This window comes from Bubalus kerabau, chromosome 13 (genome assembly GCF_029407905.1).
Source record: "Bubalus kerabau isolate K-KA32 ecotype Philippines breed swamp buffalo chromosome 13, PCC_UOA_SB_1v2, whole genome shotgun sequence".
Lineage (NCBI taxonomy): Eukaryota > Metazoa > Chordata > Mammalia > Artiodactyla > Bovidae > Bubalus > Bubalus kerabau.
In genome coordinates, this window is record NC_073636.1 from 11654358 (window position 1) to 11681971 (window position 27614).

Consider the following 27614-nt stretch of genomic DNA (forward strand, 5'->3'; position numbering starts at 1 on the left):
CCTGTATGCAGGTCAGGAAGCAACAGTTAGAACTGGACATGGAACAACAGACTTGTTCCTAATAGGAAAAGGAGTATGCCAAGGCTGTATATTGTCACCCTGCTTATTTAACTTATAGGCAGAGTACATCATGAGAAACGCTGGGCTGGAAGAAGCACAAGCTGGAATCAAGATTGCTGGGAGAAATATCAATAACCTCGGATATGCAGATGACACCACCCTTATGGCAGAAAGTGAAGAGGAACTAAAAAGCCTCTTGATGAAAGTGAAAGAGGAGACTGAAAAAGTTGGCTTAAAGCTCAACATTCAGCAAACTAAGATCATGGCATCCGGTCCCATCACTTCATGGCAAATAGATGGGGAAACAGTAGAAACATTGTCAGACTTTATTTTTGGGGGCTCCAAAATCACTGCAGATGGTGTTTTCAGCCATGAAATTAAAAGACACTTACTCCTTGGAAGGAAAGTTATGACCAACCTACATAGCGTATTGAAAAGCAGAGATTACTTTGCCAAAAAAGGTCCATCTAGTCAAGGCTATGGTTTTTCCAGTGGTCATGTATGGATGTGAGATTTGGACTGTGAAGAAAACTGAGCACTGAAGAATTGATGCTTTTGAACTGTGGTGTTGGAGAAGACTATTGAGAGTCCCTTGGACTGCAAGGAGATCCAACCAGTCCATTCTGAAGGAGATCAGCCCTGGGATTTCTTTGGAAGGAATGATGCTAAAGCTGAAACTCCAGTACTTTGGCCACCTCATGTGAAGAGTTGACTCATTGGAAAAGACTTGGATGCTGGGAGGGATTGGGGGCAGGAGGAGAAGGGGATGACAGAGGATGAGATGGCTGGATGGCATCACTGACTCGATGGACATGAGTCTGAGTGAACTCCGGGAGTTGGTGATGGACAGGGAGGCCTGGCATGCTGCAATTCATGCGGTCACAAAGAGTCGGACAGGACTGAGCCACTGAACAGAATTGAAGATTTTTCCAGTGTCCAAAAATGCTTAATTGATCTCTGACCTTTACCTAGAGTAAAGCTTCACTTGCTAATATCAGTTGTAGTTCTGCTTATAATTATTTCATTTTAGTGTCGATACACAGGTGAATGTAGGCCGATCAAATGTTTTGATTAGCAGACTGTGTGTGTGTGTGTGTGGTATCTTTGATTATTAGAAGTAGGGGAAGTAATCATACCTTAGATTCGATAGACATAATGTTTTAAAACAGTGATTTTATTAAAAGCTTCTGCACATCAAAGGAAACTATTAGCAAGGTGAAAAGGCAGCCTTCAGAATGGGAGAAGATAATAGCAAATGAAGCAACTGACAAACAACTAATCTCGAGAATATACAAGCAACTCCTACAGCTCAACTCCAGAAAAATAAATGACCCAATCAGAAAATGGGCCAAAGAACTAAATAGACATTTCTCCAAAGAAGACATACAGATGGCTAACAAACACATGAAAAGATGCTCAACATCACTCATTATCAGAGAAATGCAAATCAAAACCACTATGAGGTACCATTTCATACCAGTCAGAACGGCTGCGATCCAAAAGTCTACAAGTAATAAATGCTGGAGAGGGTGTGGAGAAAAGGGAACCCTCTTCCACTGTTGGTGGGAATGCAAACTAGTACAGCCACTATGGAGAACAGTGTGGAGATTCCTTAAAAAACTGGAAATAGACCTGCCTTATGATCCAGCAATCCCACTGCTGGGCATACACACTGAGGAAACCAGAAGGGAAAGAGACACGTGTACCCCAATGTTCATTGCAGCACTGTTTATAATAGCCAGGACATGGAAGCAACCTAGATGTCCATCAGCAGATGAATGGATAAGAAAGCTATGGTACATATATACAATGGAGTATTACTCAGCCATTAAAAAGAATACATTTGCATCAGTTCTAATGAGGTGGATGAAACTGGAGCCTATTATACAGAGTGAAGTAAGCCAGAAAGAGAAACACCAATACAGTATACTAACGCATATATATGGAATTTAGAAAGATGGTAACAATAACCCTGTGTACAAGACAGCAAAAGAGACACTGATGTATAGAACAGTCTTATGGACTCTGTTGGAGAGGGAGAGGGCGGGAAGATTTGGGAGAATGGCATTGAAACATGTAAAATATCATGTATGAAACGAGTTGCCAGTCCAGGTTCGATGCACGATACTGGATGCTTGGGGCTAGTGCACTGGGACGACCCAGAGGGATGGAATGGGGAGGGAGGAGGGAGGAGGGTTCAGGATGGGGAACACATGTATACCTGTGGCGGATTCATTTTGATACTTGGCAAAACTAATACAGTTATGTATAGTTTAAAAATAAAATAAAATTTAAAAAAAAAGAAAACTAAAAAACAAACAAACAAACAAAAGTCTACAAGCAATAAATGCTGGAGAGGGTGTGGAGAAAAGGGAACCCTCTTACACTGTTGGTGGGAATGCAAACTAGTACAGCCACTATGGAGAACAGTGTGGAGATTCCTTAAAAAACTGGAAATAGAACTGCCTTATGATCCAGCAATCCCACTGCTGGGCATACACACTGAGGAAACCAGAAGAGAAAGAGACACGTGTACCCCAGTGTTCATCGCAGCACTGTTTATAATAGCCAGGACATGGAAGCAACCTAGATGTCCATCAGCAGATGAATGGATAAGAAAGCAGAGGTACATATACACAATGGAGTAGTACTCAGCCATTAAAAAGAATACATTTGAATCAGTTCTAATGAGGTGGATGAAACTGGAGCCTATTATACAGAGTGAAGTAAGCCAGAAAGAGAAACACCAATACAGTATACTAACGCATATATATGGAATTTAGAAAGATGGTAACAATAACCCTGTGTACGAGACAGCAAAAGAGACACTGATGTATAGAACAGTCTTATGGACTCTGTGAGAGAGGGAGAGGGTGGGAAGATTTGGGAGAATGGCATTGAAACATGTAAAATATCATGTATGAAATGAGTTGCCAGTCCAGGTTCGATGCACGATACTGGATGCTTGGGGCTGGTGCACTGGGACGACCCAGAGGGATGGAATGGGGAGGGAGGAGGGAGGAGGGTTCAGGATGGGGAACACATATATACCTGTGGTGGATTCATTTTGATATTTGGCAAAACTAATACAGTTATGTAAAGTTTAAAAATAAAATAAAATTTTAAAAAAAAGCAATTTCAAAAATAACACTTAAAAAAAAAAACAGTGATTCTGAAAGTTTTTGGCTTTAGGATCCTTTTATACTTCTAAAGATTATTGAAAATTCCAAGGAACTTTGTTTAAGTCTATTGTTGTTCACTATATTGGAAAATAAAACTGAAAAACTTAAAATACAAGCACACACAATCATAGTTGCTAATTCCATTAGTCTTAGTGTTATGATATCACATATTGTGTCTCTGAAGAACTCCACTGTGCCCTCAGAGTAGAATGAGAATGGAAGTAATGTTTACTGTTGTTGTGAAAATAGTTCTGACCTCTTGGACCCCCTGACTCGATGGGTCTCTGGACTTCAGCAATTCTGAGGGGACACTTGAGAACCACTGTTTTAAAACATTGAAGTGGTTGGATGTAAAATGATAAAGGGGCCCTTGTGTTGACCCAGGGTTTTAAGTTTCACTTTTACATTTCTTGCTTGTTTCTTTGACTTCTCTTAAGAAATTTAGATCTGACCGTTTTAGTTTTTTGTGGTGTATTCATTCCTGTCTTCCCTCTGTGCTCTTTGGATCCAGTGTGGTCCTAGACTTACCTGTTTTCACATGGAAACAATTAGTCACACACCAGGCTATCATTTCTTATAGAAGTTTATGATATTTTTGTTTAGTCGCTAAGTTGTGTTCAACCACTGCAACCTCATGGACTATAGCCCGCCAGGATCCTCTGTCCAAGAGATTTTCCAGGCAAGAGGCAAGAATACTGGAGTGGGTTGCCATTTCCTTCTCCAGGTTATGATGTTTATCCAAGGCTTTAAAAATGAGTTCTGAAGATATTTCTACATTGAGGAAAGACTGTCTCATTGAAATTAAAGTAGTTGTTGATGGTGGTGGTATTCAGTCGCTAAGTCGTGCCCAACTCTTTGTGACCCCATGGACTGCAGCCAGGCCTCTCTGTCCCTCACCATCTCCCGGAGTTCACCCAAGTTCATGTCCATTGAATCAGCGATGCTGTCCAACCATCTTATCCTCTGCCGCCCCCTTCTCTTCTTGCCCTCCCCTTCTCATCCTGCCCTCAGTCTTTCCCAGCATCAGGTGCTTTTCCGGTGAGCCAGCTGTTCACATCAGGTGTGCCAAGTATTGAAGCTTCAGCTTCAGCATCAGTCCTTCCAATGAATATTCAGGGTTGATCTCCCTTAGGATTGACTGGTTTGATCTCTTTGCTGTCCAGGGGACTCTCAAGAGTCTCTCCAGCACAATTTGAAAGCATCAATTCTTTGGTGCTCAGTCTTCTTTGTGGTCCAACTGTCACATGCGACTACTGAAAAAACCAGAGCTTTGCCTGTACGGACCTTTGTCAGCAAAGTGATGTCTTTGCTTTTTAATGTGTTGTCTAGGTTTCTACCATTAATGAAAGTAGTACCACTCATTAAAAGTGTTTTTAAAACCATGGTCTCTAGAACACACAATATTATCATGCAAAATTAAATGTAAAATAGAGATGAATTTTGTTAATAAAATATTTGTATGTTGAAGGAAAATAATAATAAAGTTCTTATGAAATACAGGTAGACAGAGTTGTATTCTTACTCAGATCCTGATAAATGGAGACTTTGTTTTCAGATTTTTCAGATTGGGATTCGACTAGTTTGAGCTTCAATAGTGAGATTTGTCAAAGAGCCAGGCATTTGAAAGGTGATGATCAGCGTCCGTTGGCGTCCCAATCAATGACCAAAAACCAATTGGCACCCACAGAACTCGGACAGAAGACCGTAGCAGATAAAGAAAAGATGAAAAATGCAGCAGTGTTTCTTGTAGGGAATTCCATGCCCCATCACCCGTGCCAGTCCCCGCTGCCAGGAAACAGAGGAAGCAAAGAAGGTAATAAAGATCGAATCAAAGTAATACTAGAACATAAAAAGTAGAAGAAATGAGACATGTTAGTTAATGTCTCTTCGTGAATGACAGTGACATGTAAGATAGAGTCACCTCTGAAGGAGTAGTGAGTTTGAGGGGAAGGGGGACGTGGAACTGATTCTCTGAAGAAAGACTTTGTACGAGGTAGTCAGAGTTGTATTCTTACTCAGATCCTGATAAATGGAAACTTTGTTTTCAGATTTTTCAGATTGGGATTCGACTAGTTTGAGCCTCAATAGTGAGACTTGTCAAAGAGCCAGGCATTTGAAAGGTGATGATCAGCGTCCGTTGGCGTTCCAATCAGTGACCAAAAATCAATCGGCACCCACAGAACTCGGACAGAAGACTGTAACAGATAAAGAAAAGATGAAAAATGCAGCAGTGTTTCTGGTAGGGAATTCCATGCCCCATCACCCGTGCCAGTCCCCGCTGCCAGGAAACAGAGGAAGCAAAGAAGGTAATGCAGAAGCCCAGGGCACTCAGCCATGCACCACCTGGGCACAGCCTTACCGCCCTTCTGACAGTTCTGGATTAGATTTTGTGGCAAAATCTACCTTGTGCTGACTCCTTTTATGCAACCTGCAGCCAAACAATATCTCTTAGCAAAGTGCTTGCATTCTCCCTCTGACCATAGTAATATAATAAATAACAGAGTTTGGAGGAAGCAAGTTCGTTTAGGCTAGTATTTAGCATACATCTGAGGGTGGGTAGCAGGATTATATTTAGAACTCTGGGACTCTTTGTGAGACCTAGGTAGACAAGTAATTATTGAAAAAAATAAAGAATATTTATACTAAGGTGATTTTTTACAGCTTGTCCTCTGCAGTCTAAAAGCCAAGAGGATAGACATGTGAAGAAATAATTTACAGCTCAGATCTATATCTATCACTAGAGAAGTCTAGAAAGGTACACTAGAAAAATCTACAAAGTACCAAGGTAGCTACAAGGAAAGGGATACCTCTTTATCAGGGGAAAGATAGCTGTAATCAAGGGCAACTTCACAAAGCAGGTTGAGTCTTAAGAGATGAAAAGTAATTTGTCAGAAGAGTACAGGGAAGCATTTCAGATGAAGGAATTGATAAAAGCATAAAAAGTAAGAGGAATTTTGTAAACTAAGAATAATAATGCAGTTGAAGCTTGGCGTGTTGTTAAAAAGGTACTGTGATGAAGTAGAGAAGAGAATATACTGTAACTTTATATGTCTGTCCTGTATTTTGAAATTTTGTTTAGTGTCTGATTGTTTTTTTCACTGATGCTTGGATGAATTCATGAATGAACCTTTGAGGTGTTTGTGTGTCTGTATCCTGGTGACATCTGGTGTTTCCCAAATGGTTTGTTGAAGTTTTTGATCATTGGAAGTATTTCTTAAAGAAGTAAATATTCATCTGAAGACAAATATCGACTTAAGCTGTCATTTGATACAATGTTTTAAATCTGTGTTTTAAATAAAGATTATGTCTTTTATCTAAATATTCTAAGTAATTTTAACTAAACATGCAGATTTGTCAGGAGAACTAGACTTGGAAGTGATATTGGAGGGAGAACAAGAAAAACCTGATGGAGATGAAAATAACCATACACAGGTAAGTAAAACTATAAATTTAAATTTCTGGTTTAATACCATTTTCTATGCTTCAGCAACACAATACAGTGTGTAACAGAGTCCATAACAAATAAAATTGCCTTTCAAAATTACCTTTTTAATTCCAAGCATCTTTTCTGACCACAATGCAGTAAGATTAGATCTCAATTACAGGAGAAAAACTATTAAAAATTCCAACATATGGAGGCTGAACAACACACTGCTGAATAACCAACAAATCACAGAAGAAATCAAAAAAGAAATCAAAATTTGCATAGAAACAAATGAAAATGAAAACACAACAACCCAAAACCTGTGGGACACGGTAAAAGCAGTCCTAAGGGGAAAGTTCATAGCAATACAGGCATACCTCAAGAAACAAGAAAAGAGTCAAATAAATAACCTAACTCTACACCTAAAGCAACTAGAAAAGGAAGAAATGGAGAACCCCAGTGTTAGTAGAAGGAAAGAAATCTTAAAATTTAGAGCAGAAATAAATGCAAAAGAAACAAAAGAGACCATAGCAAAAATCAACAAAACCAAAAGCTGGTTCTTTGAAAGGATAAATAAAATTGACATATCATTAGCCAGACTCATCAAGAAACAAAGGGAGAAAAATCAAATCAATAAAATTAGAAACGAAAATGGAGAGATCACAACAGACAACACAGAAATACAAAGGATCATAAGAGACTACTATCAACAATTATATGCCAATAAAATGGACAACGTGGAAGAAATGGACAAATTCTTAGAAAAGTACAACTTTCCAAAACTGGACCAGGAAGAAATAGAAAATCTTAACAGATCCATCACAAGCACAGAAATTGAAACTGTAATCAAAAATCTTCCAGCAAACAAAAGCCCAGGTCCAGACAGCTTCACAGCTGAATTCTACCAAAAATTTAGAGAAGAGTTAACACCTATCCTGCTCAAGCTCTTCCATAAAATTGCAGAGGAAGGTAAACTTCCAAACTCATTCTATGAGGCCACCATCACCCTAATACCAAAACCTGACAAAGATCCCACAAAAAAAGAAAACTACAGGCCAATATCACTGATGAACATAGATGCAAAAATCCTTAACAAAATTCTAGCAATCAGAATCCAACAACACATTAAAAAGATCATACACCATGACCAAGTGGGCTTTATCCCAGGGATGCAAGGATTCTTCAATATCCGCAAATCAATCAATGTAATACACCACATTAACAAATTGAAAAATAAAAACCATATGATTATCTCAATAGATGCAGAGAAAGCCTTTGACAAAATTCAACATCCATTTATGATCAAAACTCTCCAGAAAGCATGAGTAGAAGGAACATACCTCAACATAATCAAAGCTATATATGACAAACCCACAGCAAACATTATCCTCAATGGTGAAAAATTGAAAGCATTTCCTCTAAAGTCAGGAACAAGACAAGGGTGCCCACTTTCACCATTACTATTCAACATAGTTTTGGAAGTTTTGGCCACAGCAATCAGAACAGAAAAAGAAATAAAAGGAATCCAAATTGGAAAAGAAGAAGTAAAACTCTCACTATTTGCAGATGACATGATCCTCTACACAGAAAACCCTAAAGACTCCACCAGAAAATTACTAGAACTAATCAATGACTATAGTAAAGTTGCAGGATATAAAATCAACACACAGAAATCCCTTGCATTCCTATACACTAATAATGAGAAAACAGAAAGAGAAATTAAGGAAACAATTGCATTCACCCTTGCAACGGAAAGAATAAAATACTTAGGAATATATCTACCTAAAGAAACTAAAGACCTATATATAGAAAACTCTACAACACTGGTGAAAGAAATCAAAGAGGACACTTACAGATGGAGAAATATAGCATGTTCATGGATTGGAAGAATCAATATAGTGAAAATGAGTATACTACCCAAAGCAATTTATAGATTCAATGCAATCCCTATCAAGCTACCAACAGCATTCTTCACAGAGCTAGAACAAATAATTTCACAATTTGTATGGAAATACAAAAAACCTCGAATAGCCAAAGCGATCTTGAGAAAGAAGAATGGAACTGGAGGAATCAACCTACCTGACTTCAGGCTCTACTACAAAGCCACAGTTATCAAGACAGTATGGTACTGGCACAAAGACAGAAATATAGATCAATGGAACAAAATAGAAAGCCCAGAGATAAATCCACGCACATATGGACACCTTATCTTTGACAAAGGAGGCAAGAATATACAATGGATTAAAGACAATCTCTTTAACAAGTGGTGCTGGGAAATCTGGTCAACCACTTAAAAAAGAATGAAACTAGAGCACTTTCTAACACCATACACAAAAATAAACTCAAAATGGATTAAAGATCTCAACGTAAGACCAGAAACTATAAAACTCCTAGAAGAGAACATAGGCAAAACACTCTCCGACATACATCACAGCAGGATCCTCTATGACCCACCTCCCAGAATATTGGAAATAAAAGCAAAAATAAACAAATGGGACCTAATTAACCTTAAAAGCTTCTGCACATGAGAGGAAACTATTAGCAAGGTGAAAAGACAGCCTTCAGAATGGGAGAAGATAATAGCAAATGAAGCAACTGACAAACAACTAATCTCGAGAATATACAAGCAACTCCTACAGCTCAACTCCAGAAAAATAAATGACCCAATCAGAAAATGGGCCAAAGAACTAAATAGACATTTCTCCAAAGAAGACATACAGATGGCTAACAAACACATGAAAAGATGCTCAACATCACTCATTACCAAAGAAATGCAAATCAAAACCACTATGAGGTACCATTTCACACCAGCCAGAATGGCTGCAATCCAAAAGTCTACAAGCAATAAATGCTGGAGAGGGTGTGGAGAAAAGGGAACCCTCTTACACTGTTGGTGGGAATGCAAACTAGTACAGCCACTATGGAGAACAGTGTGGAGATTCCTTAAAAAACTGGAAATAGAACTGCCTTATGATCCAGCAATCCCACTGCTGGGCATACACACTGAGGAAACCAGAAGAGAAAGAGACACGTGTACCCCAGTGTTCATCGCAGCACTGTTTATAATAGCCAGGACATGGAAGCAACCTAGATGTCCATCAGCAGATGAATGGATAAGAAAGCAGAGGTACATATACACAATGGAGTAGTACTCAGCCATTAAAAAGAATACATTTGAATCAGTTCTAATGAGGTGGATGAAACTGGAGCCTATTATACAGAGTGAAGTAAGCCAGAAGGAAAAACACCAATACAGTATACTAACGCATATATATGGAATTTAGAAAGATGGTAACAATAACCCTGTGTACGAGACAGCAAAAGAGACACTGATGTATAGAACAGTCTTATGGAGTCTGTGGGAGAGGGAGAGGGTGGGAAGATTTGGGAGAATGGCATTGAAACATGTAAAATATCATGTATGAAACGAGTTGCCAGGCCAGGTTCGATGCACGATACTGGATGCTGGGGGCTAGTGCACTGGGAAGACCCAGAGGGATGGTATGGGGAGGGAGGAGGGAGGAGGGTTCAGGATGGGGAACACATGTATACCTGTGGCAGATTCATTTTGATATTTGGCAAAACTAATACAATTATGTAAAGTTTAAAAATAAAATAAAATTTAAAACAAACAAAAAAACACAAAATTACCTTTTTAGAATTGATAGATAATAATTTAATAGTTTTTATAGCACTTTAATTATACAACTTAAAATACTGTTAGAATCTATTATAATTTATAGTTCGTCTTTGGAATTGAGGGAAAAAAATTTCCTGACTTGTTTACTTCTTCCATTTTTATAACTTCATTACATGATTAAGAAGGTGATATCAAATACTGAATCATAAGATTAAGCAGTTGAAATTATGAATATGACAGCCCCTGACCTAGATACATGTAAAGAGAAATCATTCCCAGTGGCTCAAGGTTTTCCGTTGAAATTGCCAGCCACTGATGCCAAGATGAAAGATTCATTCTGCCTGTGATCTCGGCATAACTGACTTGGGATGAACATTCAGGGAGAGAGTAGGGTCATAGAATCAACCCAGTTGCCTATTAAGAGAATCGAACCTTCTAGACTGGACCTTTGTTTTTAGGGTACAAATAATAATGTTCTAATTTATTTCATTTCAGGGTGGGAAATCAGTAGATATTACTAAAAATGCTTTATCCACTTTCTTTGGTGGATATTAGAACATAATATAACTGAATGTAGGGGCTTCCTGGGTAGCTCAGCTGGTAAAGAATCTGCCTGCAATGCAGGAGACCCCAGTTCAATTCCTGGGTCGGGAAATTTCCCTGGAGAAGGGATAGGGTACCCACTCCAGTATTGTTGGGCTTCCCTGGTGGCTCAGACAGTAAAGAATCTAGTATTCCAAGTATGTCCTGAACAAAAAGAACCCAGTCTTGAAAATGTTTTTTCCTTGAATAAACTATGGGTCCCCAGGATATGCTTGTCAGTCATCTTCAAAGCTTTGTTTCAGTGAAAATAAAATAGACCTTGAAAGTGATAAACTAGATATTGAACATGTGTTTACCAAAAATGAGGAGAGTTTGTATAATGATGCAGAAAATAAAAAAGTAGGAGACCAGGTAGTTACATTTGAAGTGAAAGAAGACCAAGAGTTTGATATGTAAATGTCAGACAATATGAGGCAAAATCCCACTAGTCGGAAAACAGACATCGGACAGACACGTCGGTCTAGTCTGTGGCTTGTCTGCTCCGGTAAGATGAAACACGTAATTCAAATAAAAAGTCACGGTACTCCTGCTGTCGTTAAAAATACTGATAAGAAAAGCAGACCAATACAGGACTGGTTCCAGAAGCTACTGCATGCAGATAATTGCAGTACTAGTGAGGATGAAAGCATGGAGCCCGATTTAGAAAATGGGAATTCTTCTCCACCAAATAGTCACAGAGAATCCAAAGTGTATCTGAATGAAGAATTACAGAAGGATATGCAGAGGTTTAAGAATGCAATAGACATGTTACAAGTAGTGTTGTTAGCTTTGGAAAAAGAGAACATTCAGCTTCCAAAAGAGGTAGACATTCGTTTGCTCTTGCTTTGGTTTTTCCCTTTCTGGATGATCTGGTCGATTTTGATTTTCTACTTATGGATAAAGTGGGGTCATCTAAATAGGTAATTGTGTAGAAATAGATTATTTCTGCCATCCAAATAATAGGAATTCAGGAAACTGTTTTCATGGCTTTTGTCCTTCAATCAATCAAATTCTGTCTCTGTCAGTCTTTCATATGGACTGGGAAACTCATTTAGCTGTATACCATGTAACCTTCGGAGCCAGAATAAGCACCAAGGAAAGTGTTTAAGGAGTATGATCAACGAGGGTTTTGCAGTGTTTTTTTTTTTTTTTAATTTTGTTGGATTAAATATAAGTTGCATTTCCACGGAATGGGAAGAAAGCAGTGACTGAGAGAAGGGACATAAACACGTGTTCCCTCTAATCTCTTCATTGTGGTTGAATATGTGTGATCTTTTCTGCTTTCCTCAGTCCCTGGGCACTTAGATATCCAACATGGCCAGGATGTTTTTAATAACAAATACATGCGCTCCCACATATGCCTTAATCACCACTTTCAGATGTCTCTTTTGAGAGAGACCTCTTCATGATGTTGTTTACTAAAATGTAGTAAGTTTTGATATGTGTGATTTTATCACATAGGTAGTATATGTGTGTGTGAGAGTTGGTCAGTCATGTCTGACTCTTGGCGACCCCATGGACTGTAGCTGGGCAGGCTCACCTGTCCATGGATTTCTTCAGGCCAGAATATCATTGGAGAGGATAGCTGTTCCCTTCTCCACGGGATCTTCCCAACCCAGGGATCGAAGCCAGGTCTCCTGCATTGAAAGCAGATTCTTTAAAATCTGAGCCACCAGGGAAGCCCATAGGTAGTATAAACCCTCAGCAAAAAAAGAAAAAAAAAAAAAAATCAAGTGTTTATCTCCAAAGGAAAGAATGGAGGTTTGAGATGCTGTGAGATTTTTCTTTCTTCAGTAGTAGGTTTTTAAACTTGCTTGCTCTTTTGTGTAAGACAAAAAAAAGAAAAAAATGTAGCTATTCCCCTTTAAAGAAAAAGGAGAATGAACCCTACCCCAACTAATGAATTAAATTACTTTGCCAAAGTCACGCTTTTAACTTATCTGATTCATTTGAGGAATTCATTTGTTAATTTCATCAGATTCAAGATTATAGAATTGTATCATCTCTTTTGGTGCCATAAAATGTTAGGGAATGCCACTTTAGGGGCTTTGAACAAATCATTTAACTTTTTTTTTATTTTAAAGCTGTTTTTGGTAAATAGTGGGGCAAAGGTAGATAGTTATTTCCATACCCTCTAGCTATAAAATTTGATGGTTACTGAATGTGGAATTGGGAAGCATTACTTATATTCCAGAATTCCACACTAACACCTCCTCAGTTTCATTCTGCTCCTTGTGTTTTGGTCAACTTTGGTTCATATAGTTCAGTGAACACCATCAGGTTTTTGCTATCTCCTGGATCCAAATGAAAAAAGAATTAGAAAAGGCAGTGGGGAAAGAATAGCTTTAGTGCAGAAAGAAGAAAGTTTCCTTTCTGTTTCTGAGGCACTAAGGTGTCACATCCTCTACATCTGACTGTTTAATGGAAAATCCAGGTGGTAAAGACCGAAGAGGACAGATGTTGTGTGTTTTTATTTCTCTATCTCTGCCAGTCAGATGGGGAAGACTGGATGTGAATAATTGTATCTTATTAAAAAAGCCTTTCTTGAGATTTGGGGAATTTTGTTTCTTTCCCTCAGAAAGAAGCACATTTTACAAAAATTTCAGTGACTTGTAAGTGATAAAATTTATGTAAGCACAAATATATTTTTATCACTTAAACTCAGGGCAAATGCTGAGTCAAATAATAAATTGAAAACAGAGTCTCTAGAATTAAGTAATAGCGATTATTCTTAGTGTCAAACTTTCATTAAAGGTTGAAGAAGAAAAGAAGCACAAAGATGCTGCTGATGAGAGTCGACTGATTCAGCAGAGAAAGAGTGGAGGAAATAACAAGCAGACGTTTCCTGCTATGGAGAATAAAGGTTCTGATAGGTAAGCCTATATCAAAATTTAACAGTAGGTCATTTGTTATTTTCCTGTAAAATCATTTCTAACTTGAGCTAATGTTTGTGATTTATGAATTTTATATTTTACTAGGGATATAGTTATTTTGAATACTCTTGTCCTTTAGTCTTAATACTAGAGTTCCTTTGTTAACATACCACCGTGTTACAGTATTAGAGGATTCTGGATTTGACTGCATACTTGCCTTAACCAGTGTGTTGTAAAGTTAAATTTATGTCACTAATGAGCATCCTTTCATTTCAGTCGGAGGACTTCTTTCAGCATTTCTCATGAGGCGGGACTAGTGGTGATGAACTCCCTCAGGTTTGCTTTGTCTGGGAAAGTTTTTATTTCTCCTTCATTTCTGAAAGACACCTTTTCTGGATAGAGTACTCTTGGTTGGCAGTTTTCTCCTAGCACTTTGAGTATGTCCATGGATGGAGCCAGATCGCTGTTGGTGGCGGGAGAGCCGATGAGGCACCTGCCTTTCATCCGTGATGCTGACGTCACACATATGGGTGGTTTACAAGTAAACTGACCCCGCCCCGCCTAAATTTGATTTCTTCTTTCATGGTGGATGTGCCACATGTCATTTTAAAAATCATCTAAATTAAGCGTTACCTTTTTCTATGGTACATATATACAATGGAGTATTACTCAGCCATTAAAAAGAATACATTTGCATCAGTTCTAATGAGGTGGATGAAACTGGAGCCTATTATACAGAGTGAAGTAAGCCAGAAAGAGAAACACCAATACAGTATACTAACGCATATATATGGAATTTAGAAAGATGGTAACAATAACCCTGTGTACAAGACAGCAAAAGAGACACTGATGTATAGAACAGTCTTATGGACTCTGTTGGAGAGGGAGAGGGCGGGAAGATTTGGGAGAATGGCATTGAAACATGTAAAATATCATGTATGAAACGAGTTGCCAGTCCAGGTTCGATGCACGATACTGGATGCTTGGGGCTAGTGCACTGGGACGACCCAGAGGGATGGAATGGGGAGGGAGGAGGGAGGAGGGTTCAGGATGGGGAACACATGTATACCTGTGGCGGATTCATTTTGATACTTGGCAAAACTAATACAGTTATGTATAGTTTAAAAATAAAATAAAATTTAAAAAAAAAGAAAACTAAAAAACAAACAAACAAACAAAAGTCTACAAGCAATAAATGCTGGAGAGGGTGTGGAGAAAAGGGAACCCTCTTACACTGTTGGTGGGAATGCAAACTAGTACAGCCACTATGGAGAACAGTGTGGAGATTCCTTAAAAAACTGGAAATAGAACTGCCTTATGATCCAGCAATCCCACTGCTGGGCATACACACTGAGGAAACCAGAAGAGAAAGAGACACGTGTACCCCAGTGTTCATCGCAGCACTGTTTATAATAGCCAGGACATGGAAGCAACCTAGATGTCCATCAGCAGATGAATGGATAAGAAAGCAGAGGTACATATACACAATGGAGTAGTACTCAGCCATTAAAAAGAATACATTTGAATCAGTTCTAATGAGGTGGATGAAACTGGAGCCTATTATACAGAGTGAAGTAAGCCAGAAAGAGAAACACCAATACAGTATACTAACGCATATATATGGAATTTAGAAAGATGGTAACAATAACCCTGTGTACGAGACAGCAAAAGAGACACTGATGTATAGAACAGTCTTATGGACTCTGTGAGAGAGGGAGAGGGTGGGAAGATTTGGGAGAATGGCATTGAAACATGTAAAATATCATGTATGAAATGAGTTGCCAGTCCAGGTTCGATGCACGATACTGGATGCTTGGGGCTGGTGCACTGGGACGACCCAGAGGGATGGAATGGGGAGGGAGGAGGGAGGAGGGTTCAGGATGGGGAACACATATATACCTGTGGTGGATTCATTTTGATATTTGGCAAAACTAATACAGTTATGTAAAGTTTAAAAATAAAATAAAATTTTAAAAAAAAGCAATTTCAAAAATAACACTTAAAAAAAAAAACAGTGATTCTGAAAGTTTTTGGCTTTAGGATCCTTTTATACTTCTAAAGATTATTGAAAATTCCAAGGAACTTTGTTTAAGTCTATTGTTGTTCACTATATTGGAAAATAAAACTGAAAAACTTAAAATACAAGCACACACAATCATAGTTGCTAATTCCATTAGTCTTAGTGTTATGATATCACATATTGTGTCTCTGAAGAACTCCACTGTGCCCTCAGAGTAGAATGAGAATGGAAGTAATGTTTACTGTTGTTGTGAAAATAGTTCTGACCTCTTGGACCCCCTGACTCGATGGGTCTCTGGACTTCAGCAATTCTGAGGGGACACTTGAGAACCACTGTTTTAAAACATTGAAGTGGTTGGATGTAAAATGATAAAGGGGCCCTTGTGTTGACCCAGGGTTTTAAGTTTCACTTTTACATTTCTTGCTTGTTTCTTTGACTTCTCTTAAGAAATTTAGATCTGACCGTTTTAGTTTTTTGTGGTGTATTCATTCCTGTCTTCCCTCTGTGCTCTTTGGATCCAGTGTGGTCCTAGACTTACCTGTTTTCACATGGAAACAATTAGTCACACACCAGGCTATCATTTCTTATAGAAGTTTATGATATTTTTGTTTAGTCGCTAAGTTGTGTTCAACCACTGCAACCTCATGGACTATAGCCCGCCAGGATCCTCTGTCCAAGAGATTTTCCAGGCAAGAGGCAAGAATACTGGAGTGGGTTGCCATTTCCTTCTCCAGGTTATGATGTTTATCCAAGGCTTTAAAAATGAGTTCTGAAGATATTTCTACATTGAGGAAAGACTGTCTCATTGAAATTAAAGTAGTTGTTGATGGTGGTGGTATTCAGTCGCTAAGTCGTGCCCAACTCTTTGTGACCCCATGGACTGCAGCCAGGCCTCTCTGTCCCTCACCATCTCCCGGAGTTCACCCAAGTTCATGTCCATTGAATCAGCGATGCTGTCCAACCATCTTATCCTCTGCCGCCCCCTTCTCTTCTTGCCCTCCCCTTCTCATCCTGCCCTCAGTCTTTCCCAGCATCAGGTGCTTTTCCGGTGAGCCAGCTGTTCACATCAGGTGTGCCAAGTATTGAAGCTTCAGCTTCAGCATCAGTCCTTCCAATGAATATTCAGGGTTGATCTCCCTTAGGATTGACTGGTTTGATCTCTTTGCTGTCCAGGGGACTCTCAAGAGTCTCTCCAGCACAATTTGAAAGCATCAATTCTTTGGTGCTCAGTCTTCTTTGTGGTCCAACTGTCACATGCGACTACTGAAAAAACCAGAGCTTTGCCTGTACGGACCTTTGTCAGCAAAGTGATGTCTTTGCTTTTTAATGTGTTGTCTAGGTTTCTACCATTAATGAAAGTAGTACCACTCATTAAAAGTGTTTTTAAAACCATGGTCTCTAGAACACACAATATTATCATGCAAAATTAAATGTAAAATAGAGATGAATTTTGTTAATAAAATATTTGTATGTTGAAGGAAAATAATAATAAAGTTCTTATGAAATACAGGTAGACAGAGTTGTATTCTTACTCAGATCCTGATAAATGGAGACTTTGTTTTCAGATTTTTCAGATTGGGATTCGACTAGTTTGAGCTTCAATAGTGAGATTTGTCAAAGAGCCAGGCATTTGAAAGGTGATGATCAGCGTCCGTTGGCGTCCCAATCAATGACCAAAAACCAATTGGCACCCACAGAACTCGGACAGAAGACCGTAGCAGATAAAGAAAAGATGAAAAATGCAGCAGTGTTTCTTGTAGGGAATTCCATGCCCCATCACCCGTGCCAGTCCCCGCTGCCAGGAAACAGAGGAAGCAAAGAAGGTAATAAAGATCGAATCAAAGTAATACTAGAACATAAAAAGTAGAAGAAATGAGACATGTTAGTTAATGTCTCTTCGTGAATGACAGTGACATGTAAGATAGAGTCACCTCTGAAGGAGTAGTGAGTTTGAGGGGAAGGGGGACGTGGAACTGATTCTCTGAAGAAAGACTTTGTACGAGGTAGTCAGAGTTGTATTCTTACTCAGATCCTGATAAATGGAAACTTTGTTTTCAGATTTTTCAGATTGGGATTCGACTAGTTTGAGCCTCAATAGTGAGACTTGTCAAAGAGCCAGGCATTTGAAAGGTGATGATCAGCGTCCGTTGGCGTTCCAATCAGTGACCAAAAATCAATCGGCACCCACAGAACTCGGACAGAAGACTGTAACAGATAAAGAAAAGATGAAAAATGCAGCAGTGTTTCTGGTAGGGAATTCCATGCCCCATCACCCGTGCCAGTCCCCGCTGCCAGGAAACAGAGGAAGCAAAGAAGGTAATGCAGAAGCCCAGGGCACTCAGCCATGCACCACCTGGGCACAGCCTTACCGCCCTTCTGACAGTTCTGGATTAGATTTTGTGGCAAAATCTACCTTGTGCTGACTCCTTTTATGCAACCTGCAGCCAAACAATATCTCTTAGCAAAGTGCTTGCATTCTCCCTCTGACCATAGTAATATAATAAATAACAGAGTTTGGAGGAAGCAAGTTCGTTTAGGCTAGTATTTAGCATACATCTGAGGGTGGGTAGCAGGATTATATTTAGAACTCTGGGACTCTTTGTGAGACCTAGGTAGACAAGTAATTATTGAAAAAAATAAAGAATATTTATACTAAGGTGATTTTTTACAGCTTGTCCTCTGCAGTCTAAAAGCCAAGAGGATAGACATGTGAAGAAATAATTTACAGCTCAGATCTATATCTATCACTAGAGAAGTCTAGAAAGGTACACTAGAAAAATCTACAAAGTACCAAGGTAGCTACAAGGAAAGGGATACCTCTTTATCAGGGGAAAGATAGCTGTAATCAAGGGCAACTTCACAAAGCAGGTTGAGTCTTAAGAGATGAAAAGTAATTTGTCAGAAGAGTACAGGGAAGCATTTCAGATGAAGGAATTGATAAAAGCATAAAAAGTAAGAGGAATTTTGTAAACTAAGAATAATAATGCAGTTGAAGCTTGGCGTGTTGTTAAAAAGGTACTGTGATGAAGTAGAGAAGAGAATATACTGTAACTTTATATGTCTGTCCTGTATTTTGAAATTTTGTTTAGTGTCTGATTGTTTTTTTCACTGATGCTTGGATGAATTCATGAATGAACCTTTGAGGTGTTTGTGTGTCTGTATCCTGGTGACATCTGGTGTTTCCCAAATGGTTTGTTGAAGTTTTTGATCATTGGAAGTATTTCTTAAAGAAGTAAATATTCATCTGAAGACAAATATCGACTTAAGCTGTCATTTGATACAATGTTTTAAATCTGTGTTTTAAATAAAGATTATGTCTTTTATCTAAATATTCTAAGTAATTTTAACTAAACATGCAGATTTGTCAGGAGAACTAGACTTGGAAGTGATATTGGAGGGAGAACAAGAAAAACCTGATGGAGATGAAAATAACCATACACAGGTAAGTAAAACTATAAATTTAAATTTCTGGTTTAATACCATTTTCTATGCTTCAGCAACACAATACAGTGTGTAACAGAGTCCATAACAAATAAAATTGCCTTTCAAAATTACCTTTTTAATTCCAAGCATCTTTTCTGACCACAATGCAGTAAGATTAGATCTCAATTACAGGAGAAAAACTATTAAAAATTCCAACATATGGAGGCTGAACAACACACTGCTGAATAACCAACAAATCACAGAAGAAATCAAAAAAGAAATCAAAATTTGCATAGAAACAAATGAAAATGAAAACACAACAACCCAAAACCTGTGGGACACGGTAAAAGCAGTCCTAAGGGGAAAGTTCATAGCAATACAGGCATACCTCAAGAAACAAGAAAAGAGTCAAATAAATAACCTAACTCTACACCTAAAGCAACTAGAAAAGGAAGAAATGGAGAACCCCAGTGTTAGTAGAAGGAAAGAAATCTTAAAATTTAGAGCAGAAATAAATGCAAAAGAAACAAAAGAGACCATAGCAAAAATCAACAAAACCAAAAGCTGGTTCTTTGAAAGGATAAATAAAATTGACATATCATTAGCCAGACTCATCAAGAAACAAAGGGAGAAAAATCAAATCAATAAAATTAGAAACGAAAATGGAGAGATCACAACAGACAACACAGAAATACAAAGGATCATAAGAGACTACTATCAACAATTATATGCCAATAAAATGGACAACGTGGAAGAAATGGACAAATTCTTAGAAAAGTACAACTTTCCAAAACTGGACCAGGAAGAAATAGAAAATCTTAACAGATCCATCACAAGCACAGAAATTGAAACTGTAATCAAAAATCTTCCAGCAAACAAAAGCCCAGGTCCAGACAGCTTCACAGCTGAATTCTACCAAAAATTTAGAGAAGAGTTAACACCTATCCTGCTCAAGCTCTTCCATAAAATTGCAGAGGAAGGTAAACTTCCAAACTCATTCTATGAGGCCACCATCACCCTAATACCAAAACCTGACAAAGATCCCACAAAAAAAGAAAACTACAGGCCAATATCACTGATGAACATAGATGCAAAAATCCTTAACAAAATTCTAGCAATCAGAATCCAACAACACATTAAAAAGATCATACACCATGACCAAGTGGGCTTTATCCCAGGGATGCAAGGATTCTTCAATATCCGCAAATCAATCAATGTAATACACCACATTAACAAATTGAAAAATAAAAACCATATGATTATCTCAATAGATGCAGAGAAAGCCTTTGACAAAATTCAACATCCATTTATGATCAAAACTCTCCAGAAAGCATGAGTAGAAGGAACATACCTCAACATAATCAAAGCTATATATGACAAACCCACAGCAAACATTATCCTCAATGGTGAAAAATTGAAAGCATTTCCTCTAAAGTCAGGAACAAGACAAGGGTGCCCACTTTCACCATTACTATTCAACATAGTTTTGGAAGTTTTGGCCACAGCAATCAGAACAGAAAAAGAAATAAAAGGAATCCAAATTGGAAAAGAAGAAGTAAAACTCTCACTATTTGCAGATGACATGATCCTCTACACAGAAAACCCTAAAGACTCCACCAGAAAATTACTAGAACTAATCAATGACTATAGTAAAGTTGCAGGATATAAAATCAACACACAGAAATCCCTTGCATTCCTATACACTAATAATGAGAAAACAGAAAGAGAAATTAAGGAAACAATTGCATTCACCCTTGCAACGGAAAGAATAAAATACTTAGGAATATATCTACCTAAAGAAACTAAAGACCTATATATAGAAAACTCTACAACACTGGTGAAAGAAATCAAAGAGGACACTTACAGATGGAGAAATATAGCATGTTCATGGATTGGAAGAATCAATATAGTGAAAATGAGTATACTACCCAAAGCAATTTATAGATTCAATGCAATCCCTATCAAGCTACCAACAGCATTCTTCACAGAGCTAGAACAAATAATTTCACAATTTGTATGGAAATACAAAAAACCTCGAATAGCCAAAGCGATCTTGAGAAAGAAGAATGGAACTGGAGGAATCAACCTACCTGACTTCAGGCTCTACTACAAAGCCACAGTTATCAAGACAGTATGGTACTGGCACAAAGACAGAAATATAGATCAATGGAACAAAATAGAAAGCCCAGAGATAAATCCACGCACATATGGACACCTTATCTTTGACAAAGGAGGCAAGAATATACAATGGATTAAAGACAATCTCTTTAACAAGTGGTGCTGGGAAATCTGGTCAACCACTTAAAAAAGAATGAAACTAGAGCACTTTCTAACACCATACACAAAAATAAACTCAAAATGGATTAAAGATCTCAACGTAAGACCAGAAACTATAAAACTCCTAGAAGAGAACATAGGCAAAACACTCTCCGACATACATCACAGCAGGATCCTCTATGACCCACCTCCCAGAATATTGGAAATAAAAGCAAAAATAAACAAATGGGACCTAATTAACCTTAAAAGCTTCTGCACATGAGAGGAAACTATTAGCAAGGTGAAAAGACAGCCTTCAGAATGGGAGAAGATAATAGCAAATGAAGCAACTGACAAACAACTAATCTCGAGAATATACAAGCAACTCCTACAGCTCAACTCCAGAAAAATAAATGACCCAATCAGAAAATGGGCCAAAGAACTAAATAGACATTTCTCCAAAGAAGACATACAGATGGCTAACAAACACATGAAAAGATGCTCAACATCACTCATTACCAAAGAAATGCAAATCAAAACCACTATGAGGTACCATTTCACACCAGCCAGAATGGCTGCAATCCAAAAGTCTACAAGCAATAAATGCTGGAGAGGGTGTGGAGAAAAGGGAACCCTCTTACACTGTTGGTGGGAATGCAAACTAGTACAGCCACTATGGAGAACAGTGTGGAGATTCCTTAAAAAACTGGAAATAGAACTGCCTTATGATCCAGCAATCCCACTGCTGGGCATACACACTGAGGAAACCAGAAGAGAAAGAGACACGTGTACCCCAGTGTTCATCGCAGCACTGTTTATAATAGCCAGGACATGGAAGCAACCTAGATGTCCATCAGCAGATGAATGGATAAGAAAGCAGAGGTACATATACACAATGGAGTAGTACTCAGCCATTAAAAAGAATACATTTGAATCAGTTCTAATGAGGTGGATGAAACTGGAGCCTATTATACAGAGTGAAGTAAGCCAGAAGGAAAAACACCAATACAGTATACTAACGCATATATATGGAATTTAGAAAGATGGTAACAATAACCCTGTGTACGAGACAGCAAAAGAGACACTGATGTATAGAACAGTCTTATGGAGTCTGTGGGAGAGGGAGAGGGTGGGAAGATTTGGGAGAATGGCATTGAAACATGTAAAATATCATGTATGAAACGAGTTGCCAGGCCAGGTTCGATGCACGATACTGGATGCTGGGGGCTAGTGCACTGGGAAGACCCAGAGGGATGGTATGGGGAGGGAGGAGGGAGGAGGGTTCAGGATGGGGAACACATGTATACCTGTGGCAGATTCATTTTGATATTTGGCAAAACTAATACAATTATGTAAAGTTTAAAAATAAAATAAAATTTAAAACAAACAAAAAAACACAAAATTACCTTTTTAGAATTGATAGATAATAATTTAATAGTTTTTATAGCACTTTAATTATACAACTTAAAATACTGTTAGAATCTATTATAATTTATAGTTCGTCTTTGGAATTGAGGGAAAAAAATTTCCTGACTTGTTTACTTCTTCCATTTTTATAACTTCATTACATGATTAAGAAGGTGATATCAAATACTGAATCATAAGATTAAGCAGTTGAAATTATGAATATGACAGCCCCTGACCTAGATACATGTAAAGAGAAATCATTCCCAGTGGCTCAAGGTTTTCCGTTGAAATTGCCAGCCACTGATGCCAAGATGAAAGATTCATTCTGCCTGTGATCTCGGCATAACTGACTTGGGATGAACATTCAGGGAGAGAGTAGGGTCATAGAATCAACCCAGTTGCCTATTAAGAGAATCGAACCTTCTAGACTGGACCTTTGTTTTTAGGGTACAAATAATAATGTTCTAATTTATTTCATTTCAGGGTGGGAAATCAGTAGATATTACTAAAAATGCTTTATCCACTTTCTTTGGTGGATATTAGAACATAATATAACTGAATGTAGGGGCTTCCTGGGTAGCTCAGCTGGTAAAGAATCTGCCTGCAATGCAGGAGACCCCAGTTCAATTCCTGGGTCGGGAAATTTCCCTGGAGAAGGGATAGGGTACCCACTCCAGTATTGTTGGGCTTCCCTGGTGGCTCAGACAGTAAAGAATCTAGTATTCCAAGTATGTCCTGAACAAAAAGAACCCAGTCTTGAAAATGTTTTTTCCTTGAATAAACTATGGGTCCCCAGGATATGCTTGTCAGTCATCTTCAAAGCTTTGTTTCAGTGAAAATAAAATAGACCTTGAAAGTGATAAACTAGATATTGAACATGTGTTTACCAAAAATGAGGAGAGTTTGTATAATGATGCAGAAAATAAAAAAGTAGGAGACCAGGTAGTTACATTTGAAGTGAAAGAAGACCAAGAGTTTGATATGTAAATGTCAGACAATATGAGGCAAAATCCCACTAGTCGGAAAACAGACATCGGACAGACACGTCGGTCTAGTCTGTGGCTTGTCTGCTCCGGTAAGATGAAACACGTAATTCAAATAAAAAGTCACGGTACTCCTGCTGTCGTTAAAAATACTGATAAGAAAAGCAGACCAATACAGGACTGGTTCCAGAAGCTACTGCATGCAGATAATTGCAGTACTAGTGAGGATGAAAGCATGGAGCCCGATTTAGAAAATGGGAATTCTTCTCCACCAAATAGTCACAGAGAATCCAAAGTGTATCTGAATGAAGAATTACAGAAGGATATGCAGAGGTTTAAGAATGCAATAGACATGTTACAAGTAGTGTTGTTAGCTTTGGAAAAAGAGAACATTCAGCTTCCAAAAGAGGTAGACATTCGTTTGCTCTTGCTTTGGTTTTTCCCTTTCTGGATGATCTGGTCGATTTTGATTTTCTACTTATGGATAAAGTGGGGTCATCTAAATAGGTAATTGTGTAGAAATAGATTATTTCTGCCATCCAAATAATAGGAATTCAGGAAACTGTTTTCATGGCTTTTGTCCTTCAATCAATCAAATTCTGTCTCTGTCAGTCTTTCATATGGACTGGGAAACTCATTTAGCTGTATACCATGTAACCTTCGGAGCCAGAATAAGCACCAAGGAAAGTGTTTAAGGAGTATGATCAACGAGGGTTTTGCAGTGTTTTTTTTTTTTTTTAATTTTGTTGGATTAAATATAAGTTGCATTTCCACGGAATGGGAAGAAAGCAGTGACTGAGAGAAGGGACATAAACACGTGTTCCCTCTAATCTCTTCATTGTGGTTGAATATGTGTGATCTTTTCTGCTTTCCTCAGTCCCTGGGCACTTAGATATCCAACATGGCCAGGATGTTTTTAATAACAAATACATGCGCTCCCACATATGCCTTAATCACCACTTTCAGATGTCTCTTTTGAGAGAGACCTCTTCATGATGTTGTTTACTAAAATGTAGTAAGTTTTGATATGTGTGATTTTATCACATAGGTAGTATATGTGTGTGTGAGAGTTGGTCAGTCATGTCTGACTCTTGGCGACCCCATGGACTGTAGCTGGGCAGGCTCACCTGTCCATGGATTTCTTCAGGCCAGAATATCATTGGAGAGGATAGCTGTTCCCTTCTCCACGGGATCTTCCCAACCCAGGGATCGAAGCCAGGTCTCCTGCATTGAAAGCAGATTCTTTAAAATCTGAGCCACCAGGGAAGCCCATAGGTAGTATAAACCCTCAGCAAAAAAAGAAAAAAAAAAAAAAATCAAGTGTTTATCTCCAAAGGAAAGAATGGAGGTTTGAGATGCTGTGAGATTTTTCTTTCTTCAGTAGTAGGTTTTTAAACTTGCTTGCTCTTTTGTGTAAGACAAAAAAAAGAAAAAAATGTAGCTATTCCCCTTTAAAGAAAAAGGAGAATGAACCCTACCCCAACTAATGAATTAAATTACTTTGCCAAAGTCACGCTTTTAACTTATCTGATTCATTTGAGGAATTCATTTGTTAATTTCATCAGATTCAAGATTATAGAATTGTATCATCTCTTTTGGTGCCATAAAATGTTAGGGAATGCCACTTTAGGGGCTTTGAACAAATCATTTAACTTTTTTTTTATTTTAAAGCTGTTTTTGGTAAATAGTGGGGCAAAGGTAGATAGTTATTTCCATACCCTCTAGCTATAAAATTTGATGGTTACTGAATGTGGAATTGGGAAGCATTACTTATATTCCAGAATTCCACACTAACACCTCCTCAGTTTCATTCTGCTCCTTGTGTTTTGGTCAACTTTGGTTCATATAGTTCAGTGAACACCATCAGGTTTTTGCTATCTCCTGGATCCAAATGAAAAAAGAATTAGAAAAGGCAGTGGGGAAAGAATAGCTTTAGTGCAGAAAGAAGAAAGTTTCCTTTCTGTTTCTGAGGCACTAAGGTGTCACATCCTCTACATCTGACTGTTTAATGGAAAATCCAGGTGGTAAAGACCGAAGAGGACAGATGTTGTGTGTTTTTATTTCTCTATCTCTGCCAGTCAGATGGGGAAGACTGGATGTGAATAATTGTATCTTATTAAAAAAGCCTTTCTTGAGATTTGGGGAATTTTGTTTCTTTCCCTCAGAAAGAAGCACATTTTACAAAAATTTCAGTGACTTGTAAGTGATAAAATTTATGTAAGCACAAATATATTTTTATCACTTAAACTCAGGGCAAATGCTGAGTCAAATAATAAATTGAAAACAGAGTCTCTAGAATTAAGTAATAGCGATTATTCTTAGTGTCAAACTTTCATTAAAGGTTGAAGAAGAAAAGAAGCACAAAGATGCTGCTGATGAGAGTCGACTGATTCAGCAGAGAAAGAGTGGAGGAAATAACAAGCAGACGTTTCCTGCTATGGAGAATAAAGGTTCTGATAGGTAAGCCTATATCAAAATTTAACAGTAGGTCATTTGTTATTTTCCTGTAAAATCATTTCTAACTTGAGCTAATGTTTGTGATTTATGAATTTTATATTTTACTAGGGATATAGTTATTTTGAATACTCTTGTCCTTTAGTCTTAATACTAGAGTTCCTTTGTTAACATACCACCGTGTTACAGTATTAGAGGATTCTGGATTTGACTGCATACTTGCCTTAACCAGTGTGTTGTAAAGTTAAATTTATGTCACTAATGAGCATCCTTTCATTTCAGTCGGAGGACTTCTTTCAGCATTTCTCATGAGGCGGGACTAGTGGTGATGAACTCCCTCAGGTTTGCTTTGTCTGGGAAAGTTTTTATTTCTCCTTCATTTCTGAAAGACACCTTTTCTGGATAGAGTACTCTTGGTTGGCAGTTTTCTCCTAGCACTTTGAGTATGTCCATGGATGGAGCCAGATCGCTGTTGGTGGCGGGAGAGCCGATGAGGCACCTGCCTTTCATCCGTGATGCTGACGTCACACATATGGGTGGTTTACAAGTAAACTGACCCCGCCCCGCCTAAATTTGATTTCTTCTTTCATGGTGGATGTGCCACATGTCATTTTAAAAATCATCTAAATTAAGCGTTACCTTTTTCTTTGAGTTTTTTTTTTTTTTTTTTTTTTTGGCTGCACTGGTTCTTTGCATCTGCAGTGCTTGGGCTTCTCAGTGTGGTGGCTTCTCTTGAGGCTGAGTGTGGGCTCCAGGGTGCTGGCTTCAGTGGTTGTGGAGCACAGGATTCATTGCTCTGCGGCATGCGCTATCTTCCCTGCCCAGGGATCGAACCTGTGCCCCCTGCGTCAGCAGGCAGATTCCTAAGCACTGGAGTACCAGGGAAATTCCTAAAATAAACATTACTGTATTTAAAAGCAAAACAAAAAAATATAGTGTAAATCTAATTATGACTCCCATGTCTAAGAGTCATGGTGTTTAGACAGTGAACTCCAGGTTTTCAGTGTAGCCCTTGAGGTTCTTCCCAATGTCTTTCCAGATGCATCTCTCTACTTTCTCACATGTATTTTGTACTTTTCCTTCCAGGTTCCTAGGAAACAACCTAGATGCCGTGTGCCTGATCTGTGTACTCACATTCTAATCTCCCAGTAGAATGATTTCGCGCTTTTCTCTTCCTTTTGACCTCCTGTCTTCACTTCTTCTGTAAATCCTTCCTTATTTCACTTATCACTTTCATATGTCAACTCTTACATATCATATTGTATCATAATTGTATATCTCTGTTTGAAGGAAGAATTTGTCTTCTTGCA

At 38.3% G+C, this 27614-nt stretch overlaps 1 protein-coding gene and 1 long non-coding RNA gene across 2 annotated transcripts in view; both read left to right on the plus strand.

The window, feature by feature from the left end:
* The window catches only part of LOC129626158 (ankyrin repeat domain-containing protein 26-like), an 87699-nt gene that overhangs the window by 38415 nt on the left and 21670 nt on the right, over positions 1-27614 (plus strand). Inside the window, exons 15-17 of the mRNA XM_055545365.1 lie at positions 4930-5055; positions 5291-5481; positions 26192-26310. Of these exons, the coding sequence (XP_055401340.1) occupies positions 4930-5055; positions 5291-5481; positions 26192-26310 (436 nt within the window). The remainder of the gene's footprint in view (positions 1-4929; positions 5056-5290; positions 5482-26191; positions 26311-27614) is intronic.
* On the plus strand, positions 17473-18422 carry LOC129625329 (uncharacterized). Its single transcript, XR_008701354.1, has 2 exons — positions 17473-17604; positions 17840-18422. It is a non-coding gene; the product is annotated as an uncharacterized LOC129625329 (long non-coding RNA).